General features: G+C 37.5%; 1 protein-coding gene and 2 long non-coding RNA genes across 9 annotated transcripts; 2 read left to right on the forward strand and 1 right to left on the reverse strand.

Annotated features, from left to right (window-relative positions):
• The first annotated feature begins 356 nt into the window (after window positions 1-356).
• LOC147569876 (lipoyl synthase 1, chloroplastic-like) lies at window positions 357-3,939 on the forward strand. The gene is made up of 7 exons (XM_086656409.1): window positions 357-837; window positions 1,117-1,280; window positions 1,482-1,572; window positions 1,700-1,857; window positions 2,576-2,747; window positions 2,892-3,002; window positions 3,599-3,939. The coding sequence occupies exons 1-7, from the start codon at window positions 502-504 to the stop codon at window positions 3,677-3,679; spliced, it is 1,113 nt and encodes a 370-aa protein (XP_086512535.1). The 5' UTR covers window positions 357-501; the 3' UTR covers window positions 3,680-3,939.
• A 657-nt stretch (window positions 3,940-4,596) lies between these two features.
• On the reverse strand, window positions 4,597-6,753 carry LOC147569877 (uncharacterized). The gene is made up of 2 exons (XR_015231352.1): window positions 5,994-6,753; window positions 4,597-5,915 (listed from the first exon to the last, which is right to left on the reverse strand). It is a non-coding gene; the product is annotated as an uncharacterized LOC147569877 (long non-coding RNA).
• A 3,187-nt stretch (window positions 6,754-9,940) lies between these two features.
• LOC147569878 (uncharacterized) lies at window positions 9,941-13,011 on the forward strand. Of its 7 annotated transcripts, none has more exons than XR_015231358.1 (6): window positions 9,941-10,810; window positions 11,103-11,171; window positions 11,282-11,376; window positions 11,475-11,582; window positions 12,224-12,282; window positions 12,743-13,011. It is a non-coding gene; the product is annotated as an uncharacterized LOC147569878 (long non-coding RNA). The 7 variants fall into 7 exon arrangements; XR_015231353.1 differs by having other exon boundaries at window positions 10,005-10,810; window positions 11,527-11,582; XR_015231357.1 differs by having other exon boundaries at window positions 10,670-10,810; window positions 12,169-12,282.
• The last annotated feature ends 2,139 nt before the right edge of the window (window positions 13,012-15,150 follow it).

The following is a 15,150-nucleotide window of genomic DNA, read 5'->3' on the forward strand; positions in this document are numbered from 1 at the left end:
TAACTTTCATTTTTGCCTCTATTTCTAATACTATGAAAATTTATCTCTCTCGCTCTCTCTCTCTCTCTCCTTTTATTTCTATTTCTTTCTCTCTCAAATTAGAACATTGGGAGGAGGATGTAACTCTCAACTGCACAGTCTATCTCTTGTTGCTCATCGTGCACAACATCGATGATGTCATGAGTTCAATACTCTTCCACTCGGCATCACCAACTATTTTGGGGGTTAAGTACGTTCCCAGCCGAAGTGAAAATCAATGAATTATAAACTTTGGGGCAAATTTAGTAGGATGTGAGCCCTCCCGGAGTACCTTTTCCCAAAGAAAAAGTATATGGGGGCTGAATTAGTAAAAAGTTGGGTCCAAATATCATATCATGTTTCCCGTTGGGTTTAAAGGGCAGCTGAATTACCGGCACATAAGTGACGGGGATTACAAGTCCAGTCGACACAGAGAGATCTTTCTCATTTTCTCTCTCTAGAATTCTTCCAAATTTCATTGAAATGGTTCATCAATCAATATCAAAACCTTCAATCCCTTCATTATCATTCACATATTCAAAACCCAAACCCTCAAATTCCTTTTCCTGGCTAAAAATTAGATCTGAAGTTACTGATTCATCGTGGAAGAAAACCGAATTGAAATCCGTATCTTCGTCAAAAGGTCCATACCCAGGTGGAATGGGACCTTATACTGGGAAAGATCCAAATGTGAAGAAACCTGAGTGGCTAAGACAGAAAGCACCTCAAGGTGAGAGATTTCAGGAAGTTAAGGATTCTTTATCAAGATTGAAACTTAATACTGTTTGTGAAGAAGCTCAATGCCCTAATATTGGAGAGGTAATATTCAAAACCTTCTACTTATAAAGGTTACAAATTTTGAACCTTTTTTAGTACTCATTTTCTATGAATTGCTAGTTTGTGCAGATATAGATTGTTGGTTTCCATGATTAGGTAGAATCTAATTCCATGAACTGGTTTAGGGGTTCTTTTATGAACAATAGTTTATTATTAGTTTGTCAAATTTGGGAAAATTCTGTATTGCAAAATCGATAATCACTCTTTCAGGTCGATTGAAGTAGAAATTGATTATCTTGCTTGCATATTTTCTCTTGGCAGTGTTGGAATGGGGGAGGAGATGGTATCTCAACCGCAACGATTATGGTTCTAGGGGACACTTGTACTCGTGGTTGTCGATTTTGTGCTGTGAAAACCAACCGAAACCCAGCTCCACCCGATCCTATGGAACCCGAAAATACTGCTAAAGCTATTGCAAGCTGGGGGTAAATCTTATCTTTTGTTATTTCGATTTATACAATTTATAATGTATATATTCTTGAAATTGTCTTATGAACTCATGATAGTAAATCTTCGATTATAAACTAAATGAAGAAACTTAGAGTACTTGTGTTCTTTTAGCTTTGGTTGGTTCATAACGTGGAGGTGACCTTTTACCTTCTAATGGTGGTCCTTGTGTATAACAGAGTCGATTATATCGTATTAACAAGTGTCGATCGTGATGACCTACCCGACGGTGGAAGTGGTCATTTTGCTCTCACAGTCAAAGCTATGAAGGTAAGTCTAATTCGTTATACTTTGGTTTAGTTGGTTGTTAGCTGCAAAACTATCTAGACAATCAGGAAAAACAGTATCCCGTGATGCAAAAGATGAGCTGATTTCATTTCATAAATTTATTGAGCAGAACCTAAAGCCCGATATCATGGTTGAATGTTTAACTTCTGATTTTCGGGGAGATTTAGAGGCTGTAACTGTTCTGGTACACTCGGGGTTAGATGTGTTCGCTCACAACATTGAGACTGTAAAACGACTTCAAAAAATTGTCAGAGACCCTCGGGCAGGGTAAGTAGAAAAACAAACTTACATTTCTGTCGATTCCTACGAACCAGGTATTAGATGTATTTATCCAGACATTTCTCACATTTAAGTTTAAGTCATAGCAACTACATATTTAGATGGACATGACCACATTTGATCGAGGATTTAGCTAGTAGGTCCACCATGCTAGACTAGCTTTTCATGTGTCTGACCAAGTTATTGGCTGTTTCTACCACCATTTCTTGGTCTCGTTTAGAATCCATCCTCATTCTGACCCAATTATTGTATTGTGTTCATCTGATAGATTAACCGATCCATTGAGTGGCATAGGCAGAATGTTGAAAAACTGGGAACTTTTTGAAACAAGGCGGAAATGTATTTCATGACCTTTAAACCATTATGGATTGTCTTGAATAGTTGAACTTTCTCTTCACCCTCGTTATTTTCCCCATCTCAGCTGATATTTTGGCGATGAATGAGTTGAATCTTGTCTGTTCTTACCTTATCCTGCAAAAACATGCCTTTTCCCATTAGAGTTCAAAGGGATGGTCGGACCCGTAACGTTATAGCCATGAAAAGAGCAAAAGCAGGTACAGACAGGTTACGTTGGATCTAACCTGCCTTCAGTCAGTTGACTGGCGAAGCAAGAATTTATTGATCCAACTGAACCCAACCTCTTATGTTCGAGTTTAGCATATCTTCTAGATGCTATTGTGATTCACTATTTTAGTTGATAAAACAGGTATGAACAAAGTTTATCTGTACTGAAACACGCAAAGACGTGCAAAGAAGGGATGGTGACAAAATCTTCTATAATGCTTGGTCTGGGTGAATCTGATGAGGAGTTGAAGGAAACCATGGCCGACCTAAGGGCCATTGGTGTTGATATTCTGACACTTGGACAGTATTTACAGGTGACAAATACAAATTTCTTTCCAGGCGTGTTTTTGACTAATTGGTATGTCGTGGACTGTGGGACTCACACTGTGTATGTATATATATATATATATATATATATATATATATATATATATATATATATTTCTTTTTTGTTGCAGCCAACTCCATCGCACTTGACCGTGAAAGAGTACGTCACTCCTGAGAAGTTTGCTTTCTGGAAGGAGTTTGGGGAATCAATCGGCTTCCGTTATGTTGCCAGTGGACCTTTGGTAAACTGTGAACCTAGATCTCGATAGTAATAATAATTAGTTAGTAGAGATTGAATAACATGAAACTAACTTACTAACAAACAAGTGTCGATATCTATTAATAAGACCTGAAAACTACATTCCTACAAGACCTACAGTTGAACTTGAAAGTGTCATAGTCGTCACTCTCTACCCTTGGAAACCCAATTTGAAGGGCTTTTAAAATTTTCATTTTTCATGTTCTATACTCATAAACTCCTCTATAATTGAAGTATCAAACGTCCAATATTTAAAAATTGCTTTATTTCTCACTTAAGAGAGCTACGTAACTTTCTCTCCCTTCATTTTTTAAGGTTTCGCAAAAAAAAAACTGAGTCGGAATGTTGCAGTCCGTTAAGTGCACACACACGAAAAGGAAGCTAATTAAATTTTTAACCTTGAATAGTTGGCTCGGTCTCAAGTTACTTGTATGTGACACTGCATTTTGTGAAACTGCATATATGCAATAAAGATTTTGAAACGACTCTAATTCAAACTTCAAAGGGTAACTGCAGTACTTTCCTCAAATTTGTTGAAGATTCTTTCTGATGTTCTGTGATGGGTTTCATTTTGTGCAGGTTCGATCTTCATATAGAGCAGGCGAGCTCTTTGTTAAGAATATAGTGACAGAAAAGACCAACCAACTACTCGAATCTTAACGATTTCAGCACAGATGACTGAATATGATTGTTCATGTTGCTGCACCAAGAACAACTTGCAACGTCCCGAAAATTTGGTACTTGTGTCGACATGAACCATTTTACCATGGTGAAATCCTACAAATTTTGTTTGAACTAGTTTCTTTTGTTGTTTCCTTCTCTCATATTCGCCTTCATTCTTGTAAAAATTGTCATCTTTTTCATTACTTAACTGCTTATTCAGTATTCCTTTAGCTGATGAAGTAGGCCATTTGAACCAAGTTTATGTTGGGTGCAAAACTAAAATTGATTTTTCTAGTTGACCCCCCTCCGTGCAATTTACGTTTGAAAATACCCCTCACCTCTTGGTATTTTCACAGTAAGGCATTGAAGGAATCTGTTAACTCGATGTTAAGTTGTGTCGGTGGCATGCACGCATTGGCTTTGGAGAATCAAACTTAGCCAGCTATAAATTCAGGTTAACCAAAAGACCAGTTTCAATGGCTTTCTCTGTTTTGGCAGCATATTTTCTTGGGGTACTTGAAGGTGAAACTTTTTAGGCGGAAGCAATCGACCATGACTCAGGCAACATAAGCTAGCCTAGTTTTAAAAATTCTTTGATACTTGGTGGAACTTGTTTAGATGGAATTTCAATTACACCACCAAAAGACTTCTTCTACACTTAATGTCAACCTGTCAATTGGTCAGGGGTGCTCTTCACTTCAACTTTTGAATGTCTGTGATTGCAACCATATTGGTGATGTTGGACTGATAGTTATTGCAAGGGGTTGCCCTCAGCTTGTCTACCTTGATGTCAACGGTCTTGAGGTATGTGACTTTCTATCTCTATAGTTTAAAACTTCATTATCTACTAGACGAGCATTGGTGAGGTGGTTATTTGTTAACTCCTGCATCACAAAGCCAAGAGCACTTGGCTCTGCCTCACTAAATCTTGCTATGACATTCCAACATGCTGATCACTCGGCATAATTGACAAAACAAAAAAGTTAAATACAATACTAGAGAAGATACATCCACACATCTTCTTTACATTCAAAAATACATAAAAGCATACGACAAAGCTACAACTAAATAAATAACATGGTCTCGTATTTAAGATCAATGGCGGCCTCGGCCAAGACCACCGTGAAACCTGGAGTTCGCCCTCTCACGCTCTGCCGCTATTTCTTTCTCTCGCTTCTGCCACATTTGGACAAGACTCCTATCCCACGTGCTAGCTAGTCCACCATCATACTCTTTGATCATTTTCGCTTCGGTGGCTAGAGTTCAATCGTCAGAGACTTGATCCAAGCTCTCTCGTAGGGCTTCCACCATTCGGGTTTAAGCTCCAAGCTCGAGATTTGCAGCATCGCGCTCGCGAATAGCAGCATCCCGCCCTTGAATGAGAAGATCTCGCTCGTGAACATGTCCGGTGGCCCGTAATTCCATTTGAGAAAGGGATTGCGATAGTTGAGAGACCCGAGCTTCACTGAGAGCCAACTCCCTCCTCCCATTTAGGGACAACACGAAAGCCTACAAGTGAAGGAAAAAAAATCAAGAGAATGCGACATGAAAATGTAAACAAAGCTAAATATCAATACCTGCATACTCTTCCGGACGCTCAAATCAGCGGACATGCTAGGACTTATCTCTTGAAATTTGTCCATGTCACAGGGAAATATGAACGAGTCCCCAAGAGTGTGCATGAAAGACGGATCCTCTAGAACGGAAGAAGATTGAGGAAGAGTCCATAAGACAGACCCGTCAGGACGGTAGGCTTGTAAAAGAGCGGACGAGCCCGGTGCAGGCAACCCCCCACAGGGGTTGGGAACTACAAGCTGGTGAGAAGAGCTTGGGGGACAGACGGAGCCCTGTATGGGACCACAAGGCAAAACATGCTCCTGGTTACTCGATCGGAACGCCTTCTTTTTCCTTTCACGTCGTTGGGAAGCCTCTTCGCTCAGAGGATCAAAGCCCACACCTTTGCCTACATCCCTACTCCTGCCTGCCTTTTCCATCTGGAATTCTAAACAATCATCGTCTGAACTGGCAGCACTGCTAGAGGATTCCCTAACTGGATTTGAAGAAGCAAGGTCAGAAGAGGTCTCGACAACTTGCCACAAGCCTGCTTTCGATATTGTGTCTTTTTGAAGCAAATATTTCCAATAACGATTTCCCTCTGGAAGCGAATACAATTTTCCAATAATCTCAGGACGCCCATTGGACAGCAGCCTTTCGTGATTAGTATCAATGACAGCTGCAAGAACAAAGACGGATGTAAAAGCAATAACAAAGTTATGTCATCAACAACGTCAGTAACCAACCAAGAACTTACGTCCGCTCTGCCAATTGAAAGGAATTTCGAAGGTCCTGCCAAGTACGTAAGCACCTTTAGCGAAAAATATCTATCTTTCCAACGACGGTCAGCAGGAGAGAGGTGAACAATCACGGATTTCATATTACGTTGCGGCCTGACCTGATACCTACCCTCCTCATGATCATGTTCCTGAAGAACATAATATTGAGCGACATCCGACAGAGTCGTATCAACTTTTTCAAGACGACACAACACCTCAAGTGCCATGAACACCCTCCAAACATTGGGCATCAACTGAGCAGGGGCTATCTCATAGTAAGACAGGAAACCATGCACTACATCCGGGATAGGAAAACGGAATCCAATACTAAAAGGGAGTTCGTAAAAAGCTACCCAAGGAGCAGAGTCGCTGGTTATGAGCTCCCCAGAATAAGGCAAACGAATCTCCATCGAGTCACGGATATCATATAATTGCCTCATCTTCACCAAGTCAGCCTTCACTAACTTCGAAGTGGGTTCTTTCCTAAACCCAACCTAGACTTGGAACTAGAAGGTCCAGCCACATCAACCACAAGAGAAGACGGTCTCATTTCTCAAAACTATGAAATATAAGAATGATATCAGCAAATAACACACATATATTGACTCTGCACGAGAAAAATTCATCATTGACAATCTACCACGAATTTTTCTACAAACAGAAGATAAATCTATGGGAAAGTAAGAAGCTTGAAAGATAGTAAAGACAAAGATGAAAAAAAAACTTTACCAAGAAGATAAGAACTTTATACTACAAAAGAACAAACATAAAAAGATCTTAACAAAAAAAAGTAATACTTGGACTTAACAAAAAAGTTTTACTATATTTTTTTTACTTAAGACTTTTTTTGTTGAAAGAGAGACAAAGAGTCGGTACTTAAACTTAGATAAAACAAATAAAAAAAATATTTATAAGGGGATCGGAGCCACGGGAACGAACACGGAAACACCTTGAAACGCCACGAGAACGGCCACGGCAGGAAATGATACGGGAACGCCACGGAAACGGCTGGGGCGTTCCTATGGACCTTTTCTGTCCCCAGACCTTTATTGTCTAGGCACGACACGGCACGGCTCGCATCCGTGTTTGCCGTGTCTGTGGCGTGTCAGACACGTCACGACTGTCAAACGGGTCGTGCCGCCACGGCACGGCCCGTTGGCCACCACTAGCATCTTCCAAAGAAAGTTAGGCGACAGTCCCAACTCCCAAGGTAAATAAAAATATATTAAAAAAATGGGGAGGAAAAATCATGTTGCCGCCAGCTGGCGGCAGTATGCCTCAAAAGCTGTCCGATCCGTCTTGATTTTTTTGACATTTTTTATCTCCATCTTTTCTAAAAATTTTGAAAACAAAAAGTCTATTTATTTGTTAATAATTTTTCATTTGGTCCCAACAATCTCTATAAACTCGTGTTAACTGTTTAAACTCTCTAACAGTACACCTAGCTGCCACGACTTAGTTCAAAATCCCGCATTTTATCCTATTCCTCTCCGACTATTTTCTAAATTAACCCGACTACAACAATTTCCTTCTATAAATTTTACGGATCAAATTTTTTTTCGGCATTTCCAGATCTCCGGGTTAACTTTTAATATGTTGAACAAATTCTATTCAGTTATTTGATTATTTTGCTTCTTAATAATGTTGAACAATTTCTATTCAGTTATTTGATTATTTCGCTTCTTAATTTTGTTACTTTTTTCACTATATACATTCATTTATTTCTCATCTAGTTTTTTGGTTTTTTTTTGCTCTCTCTCTAAAAAAAAGATTTTCTTTTTTAATTCTCTCCTCTCTCTCTCTCTAAACTCCGGCGAAGGGGGTTTCCCTTTGCCGGTGTTTAGAGAGAGAGAGGAGAGAATTAAAAAAAAAAAAATTAGAGAGAGGGTGAGAAGAGAGAGAAAAAAAAGTTTCAAGGTCGCTGGCCGACGACCCCTACTGGTGAAGACGATGATGTGGCGTGCTTAAATGATGTGGCAGAGAGAGAAAACGAGATGGAGGAGAGAGAGTAACGGAAAGTTAAAGATAACAGAAAAAGGGGGCAATGTAGAAATTTTTGATAAAGTCAGGAGCCAGGCAGGAAGTTGGTCACAAAATTAGGGATTATTTGGGAAATAACCCTAAAACAATTAGGGGTTGACATAATAGTACAGATTCTCACAACACCCTCGAAAAAAGACTACCCAAAATGATAGAAACAGTTTATGCAAGTTCTTCTGATAATAGAATCTAGGTAAGCTTCATCAACTATATTCATGATTGTGTTTTGTTGTGTTTATTGCACTTATGTTTATTTGAATTTAATGTTGCAAAGCCATGATTTGCAAAAATATGAATGTTGTATGTTATCATTTTAATATTTTCTTCTTTGTTGGATCATTAATTCTTTGGATTATATGGAAAATTAGATGCGACCATTGTTTCCAACATGAGATTACTGATCTGACTAAAATGATTAAAATGATCAAATCCTACCCGAGAAGCAAAAAACACATAGTGAAAACGACACAAAAACCAGTAGAAAAATGGAAACCCCCACCCCCACAATTCATAAAAATTAATGTCGATGCATCGTTTGTGAACGTAATATCCAATGTGGGAATCAGTTTGATAGCTCATAATACTGAATCCAAATTCCTCGAAGCTCAAGTAAAATCTACCAGGGCTAGAAACAGTGAAGAAAGTGAAGCGAAAGCTATTCTCCATGGCCTTGAATGGGCTAAGGAACAGAACCTCAAGTCAATCATCATAGAAAGCGACAATATCAACATTATCAATCACTTAAATAATCAGAAGCACTCAATTCAATGGCAATCGATGTCTCATATCCAGAAAATTCGGGCGATCAAACGAGGGTTCGAGAAAGTTCATTTCAAGTATATTAATAGAAATTGCAACGTGCTTGCAGACAAGATAGCTAAATGGGCGAGAAAGAAGAATAGAAACAAGAAGTGGTCGAATATTCCTTGTATTTTAATTGACAAATATTGTAATAACTGTTTGATTCATTAATGAAAGTTCCTATTTCAACAAAAAAAAAAAAAAAATTAATTCATTAGTGATTGTCAAATCAAATAGTGGGCACATTTTGATTACCTTAATTTCATCAAAATCTAAAATGGATATCGTGAGGTCGAAACAAAGGAATTTATGTGTTTGGATGACGGAATCATGAATCTGCGGATTCATGAATTTATGAGTCCTTGGGATTCATGAATCCAAGTAATATTTTTTGGTTTGTTTGACAACTAATAAGAATCCTATGACTTATTATTATTTGAGTATTTCTAAACGCTTCTTTAGAAAAAATATTGAATAAACATTGTTCTCGAAAGTCGTTTTTTTTAAATATTGTTTCATTCGAGAACAATCCGTTTTCTTCATCATTTTTTTCGAGAACCCGTTTTTTAATTTTTTTTGTAAACAATTTTTTTTTCAAATCCGAAAGTCGTTTTTCCTCAAAAGATTTTTTCCCCCAATTTTTTTTTCAAAAACATTTTTTCGGTAACCGAAATTTCATGAAACCTATTTTTTTCACGAAAATTGAATTTTTTTTTAGCACCGCTTTTTCTGGGAAAAAAATCATTCGGGGAAAACAGTCTTTATGAAGCAAAATTTTTTATATTTTTTCGAAAAAAAAAACAATTTTTCAGTAAAAATAAATGGGTTTAGAGTAGGGCTGGGAAAACGGTCCGGAAACCCGCGATCCGGCCCGTTCGGTCCGAACCGTGAGAGACCGATGACCGATGCAGCCCCGAGCCGAGCTAGCCCGGCCCGATATAACGGGCTAATAGGGCCGGGCTCGGACAGGTTCTCAATTCCGAGTCCCGGCCCGTTAAGCCCGTCCGAGTCCCGGCCCGATAGGGTCAGCCCGCTACCCGAGCCCGATTATTAAATAAACCCGGCAACCCTACATCCCCGATCCGCGTGAATTGTAACACCTTGGTCCTTCATCTCTCATAAAAACCTCCCCCAAAAACTAAAACCCTAAACCTAACTTAACCTGCCTCTCTCTCTGCCTCCTTCTTTCTCTGCCTCCCTCTCTCTCTCCGCCTCCCTCTCTCTGCATCTCTCTCTGCCTCCCTCTCTCTCTCTGCATCTCTCTCTAACTAGCCGAACCGAAACCTAACTTCGAATGATTTTCTTATGATCTTATCTATATGAGATTTTCTTATGATTTTATTTTTATCTATGAGATTCTCCATCATCTTTCAATGTTCGGTTCAGTGGTATACGCCGATGATCTACGGATCAAATGACGCGGTTAAGCCTTCGAACTTAACTTTGAATGATTTTATTTTATGATAGTCTGTTGTTATTTTTTTTTTCGATGTGATGATGGTGATATGTAGGTTCTGAAGGAAGGAAATTTGGGGGATAAAGAAAAAGATTTAGGGTTTTTGTATGATTATAAATGAAGGAAAGAATTTTGGGGGGTTAGGGTTTTTGTGTTCTTGAAGTTGTCTTAATTAGGGTTCATGGTTACTGTTATTTCTTGTTTCTTTTTATGATTTTATGATGTGTAGTATTTTTTTTCGATTGGATCTTCTTTTCTGATTTTTTTTTCTTGTGTAGTTTGATTAACCATTGATTAGGGTTTTATAAAGTTATCTAATTCTGTTGTTTTTTTTTGTTGTTTTCAGGAAGCTTCAAGTAATGACATATTGCTCCTCTTTATGCTTAAAATTTACAAGTTGATGGACTTCGTGCAAATTATTCTGGATCTTTGGTATCTTTGACCGACATCTGCTTGAAGCCACTTGGCAGTGACTGTGCGACTCAAAGTGTTCTGCAGGTATTAGTCCTTGCATCTGCCTTAACTCATATCTGTTCTTCGAAAGCAGTATATTTGTATGGTAGTTTTCTATTACGAGGGTGTCTCTGTTAGCTGCTATCTAGTTAGTTGATGGCTTGTGCAAAGCTGTCTTCAAAAGAGTATTACATTGTTTGACTCATTGTTGATATGTCGTGAATCATCAAATTTTCAATGTTTCTTCATGATATTTCATAAGTTCTTTTTACCGTCTTTTGTATAAGACATCATTGCATCTTATTTTCTTCTATATACATCTGATTTCTGTTTACAGTATTTTAAAATGGACCCTGAAAAATATGATGATTATGGCGGGCTTGATCATGCTGAGTATTGCTTTCTGGTAAGTTGGTTTAATGTTTTAGTCAACATTGTCTTGGTATATATTTAGTTCTAAAGTTTTGAAGTGTTAAAGACCAATGACAGTCACTTACCATAATTTTCTATCTTCAGCATTTTACCTCTACCGAAACATGTTTGAGTGCATTTAAGGGCCCTCTTGATCCTAGCACAGCACTAGGGGTTTTTCCGGGAGCAACTATTCAGAGGTATGACTAAGCTTTATCCTTGAAATTACTGATTTAGTAGTAATCAGAGGTAGGACCTAGTTTTATCACCGAGTAATTCCGTGTATGCTTCATGACAGGCTTCTGCATTCATAGTGACGTACCCTGTGGTAAACAATGTTGATGAAACAGGCAACGGAAACGAGAAGGCAGTTGCTTGGGAAAAGGCCTTCATTCACTTAGTGAAGGTTCGCTTACTTTGCTACTTAAATACCTTATTCTCCATTTTCATTTTAGCCTATCTCCCGTACTGTTTTCTGGCGTTTTATCTAGATAACCAAGTGGTGGATCACGAACACAAAGTTGGTTATGAAACTTCCCTTCGAATTAATAAGCATTCCAGAATAAACCCAGAGTAGAATTTTGTATTTTTAGGATGTCGATCTTCTCTTCTTAAAGATCATCCTCACAATGAAAGTTAGATAATATTTCCATTCATATTTCTCATTGTAGTGAGCAAAATTCACCAAAAAAATTAAAATATAGTACCTTGCTTGTAGTAAAGCATATCTTTTCTTTCATATGTTATCTTTTGTTGCACATTTTAACTCTATGTAGGGCTACAGTATGTATTTATTGTTCTTAGATAGACTGGCATCTTTGCATAAAATATTACACTGCACTTTATTTTGTTTATGTAGTCCAGATTTGCAAATATGTGAAGAACTACAGTAAATTTTTGTTACTTGATACTTCAAAATGATGTTATTTACTTATTTTTTACTTGGGTAATTGTTTGTGATTACAGATTTTAATTCCATTTTTGTCCAACAGGAAGAGTTACTGCCACTGGTTAGGGCCAGAAATCTTACACTCTCCTTCTCGTCAGAAAACTCTATCCAAGATGAACTGACAAGAGAAAGTACTGCAGATGCTATTACCATTTTGGTGAGTATTTAGTGGAGGATTCGTGCTAATCTTTAGATTATCCTAAAATGATATTGGTGTAAATTCTTGAAGAAGGCACAATCACTTATTTCCCAGTATTTATAGTGAAGAATACTATCTACACTTCAGGTTACCTTTTTCGAATGATACGCTAAGTTGGCCTGTTGTCCAATTGATCACAGTTTTCATCTATTGTCTTTTTATAGAGACCAGATTAGAACTTCTAGGATCCTTAGTAGGCGAGTTAGAATTTCCCGGTTAATGAGTGACGAATCCTTGGTAGTGCATACTTTCTAAGAGATTTCTTTTTGACAGCATTTTCTTTCTTACTTGATTACAGATTAGCTATATTGTGATGTTTGCTTACATATCTTTGACTTTGGGAGATACACCTAACTTGTCCTCCCTCTTCATTTCGTCTAAGTTATCTAATTCTGTTGTTTTTTTTTGTTGTTTTCAGGAAGCTTCAAGTAATGAGATGTAAATTTTTGAGTTCAAAATCAGACTATTGTAAAAACTTGGTGTTCAAGTTCATCCATTAATTACAGGGGTTTGTAACTGTGATATTAGTTGAAGATGTAAATTTTTTTGATGAGTTGAAGATGATGATTGATATGTAGCTTAATGAAGAAGACATGTAACTGTGATATTAGTTGTTTATTTTTTTTAATTAGAAATGGTGTTAATTAGTTTAATAATGTAAGATTTAATGATGATGAGCATATTTAATATTCGTTTTTTTTATATTAGAATGATGGTTTAATTATATATTTTTAGTAAAATAACCCGAGCCCGTCCGGCCCGAGCCCGTCCGGCCCGAGCCCGTCCGGCCCGAGCCCGTTGGAACCCGCTCGGGCAGCCGGGCTCGGACGGGCTACGGACACTTAGATGGTGTGTTTCGCCCGGCCCGATCCGCCCGACTCCCTACCTCGGGCTCGGCTTATCCGAGCCCGATCCGCCCGAGCCCGACACTTTGAAGCCCGAACCCGTCCGATTCCCACCCCTAGTTTAGAGGACAATTTTAAGGAAAAATCGGATTTCGGGGAAAAAACAGTTGTCGGAAAAATCGGAATCTGTGAAAAGGCGATTTTTGGGGGAAAATGATTCTTTTAAAGAAAAAAATAATTTTCGTGAAAAAATTTTTATTGTTTTCAAAAAAAAATTTTAAAATTATTATTTGTAGAAGGAAATATTTTTTTTTGTTGATTTTAAGTTTGAAATTTAGGTTTATTAATCCAAAATCATAACAAATCCTAGGGGGTAGGGTGGAATTTTGGTCACATATAAATTTTGGAATTAGGAAACCTTAGGATTCAAGAGTCTTAGGATTCTTGGTAGCCAAATGATGGGCCTAGAAAGTTTCCTAAATAGGTCACCACCCGCAAGTGCACGGGCGTCAAGTGATAATTCCGGTAAGTCCGGTTCGTTCCTCAGAGACTAGTCAAACCTATCCTAAAATCAGGAAGTAATAAGATTGTAAAATGATTTGGTTTTGGTTTTTAAAATAAAATAAATAAAATATTAAAATAAAATTACGGAAATGAAAATGAACTCAAATGGGGAGAGGAGTCTAGGGTTTAGGATTTCACCACATAAAATCACTTTTAGAAACAAATACTTAAAATGGTTAATTCTTTTTTTTTATAACTCAGAATTTCGGATAATGAACTATCCTAATTCCGGGAGATGTCTTCGATAAAATCGGTTTTTAGATCATAAAATGGTATTTGTCTTCTTTTGAAAAATATATTTCTAAACTACTATTTATCAATTAATAAGTATGAACCGTCAAATGATTTAACATAAGCACGATGCATCAAATCGAAAAGTATAAATAGTGAAAAGATAACCGATTTAACAAATTAAACTTTATCATTCAATCAAAAGAATTAATCAATCAAGAATATATCTAAAAGATCAAGAATTAGTTTCTTCATAAAATCCTAGATGAGAGATTATTAATTAATCATGATCGAGATTTAAAATAAATACGAAAAGTAAAAGAGAGAATGGAAGAAGAATCATAACTTTTCTTGTTGATTTCCTGTCTGGCAGCCAAACAGACCCTAAGGGAAGAGTTTTCCTTTTGTTTTTACGATTTTCCAGGAGAACAGACCAAACAGACCCTTAGGGAAAACGATTTTCTCATCTTCCCGGAATCGATTTCTCTGTTGGAAAATGATTTTCCCACTGATTTTCTCATCTTCTCCAACTGATTTTCTCTCTCTACTTTCTGGAAATTCTCTTTAAATCCTTCTAAAATGTTCCTTTCTCTCTCTATAACTCTCTGTTTCTTGATTTCTCTCACAAAAATTCAGAAAACAGTTGTAAAAGAAGAAGAAAAGATAATGAACTTTGATTTTATTGGATTTCTCTATCTCTTTCTCTCTCTATACAATCACTCAATCCTTCTCTATCAATCTCTGTTTCTTGATTTCTCTCACAAAAATAAAGAAACAATATAAGAAGAAATAGAAAAGATGAAGATAATGATGATGATGGTTTCTCTCTCTATCTCCCTCTCTCTCTCTGTAATTTCTTGTTAGTTGAGCTTGAGAGGTTGTCTTCCCAAATCCGAGATAATCTGCTTCTTCTCTGTCTCCTTCTTTTATAAAACCAAAAAAACCATCTCACCCAATCTTCCTCTTTCCTTTTGTAGTTCGATTTCTTTCCTTCTCTCTATTTTCGGTTAGGAAGAGAGAAGGAAATAAAACCTTCCTTTCTCTCTCTAATACCAGAGAGGAGAGAAAGATATTATTCCCGTGTTGCTGGTGTTAAAGGGCGGGTGATTCGGTGTAGCGTAGAGCACCGTGGCAGCATGCACCGTGAAAGAGACCGTTGGATCGAGTCAATGAAGACGTGTTGCAG

Source organism: Eschscholzia californica, unplaced genomic scaffold (genome assembly GCF_041429995.1).
Source record: "Eschscholzia californica isolate CP2 unplaced genomic scaffold, dmEscCali1.0.p SCAF_1, whole genome shotgun sequence".
NCBI classification, from domain to species: Eukaryota; Viridiplantae; Streptophyta; class Magnoliopsida; order Ranunculales; family Papaveraceae; genus Eschscholzia; species Eschscholzia californica.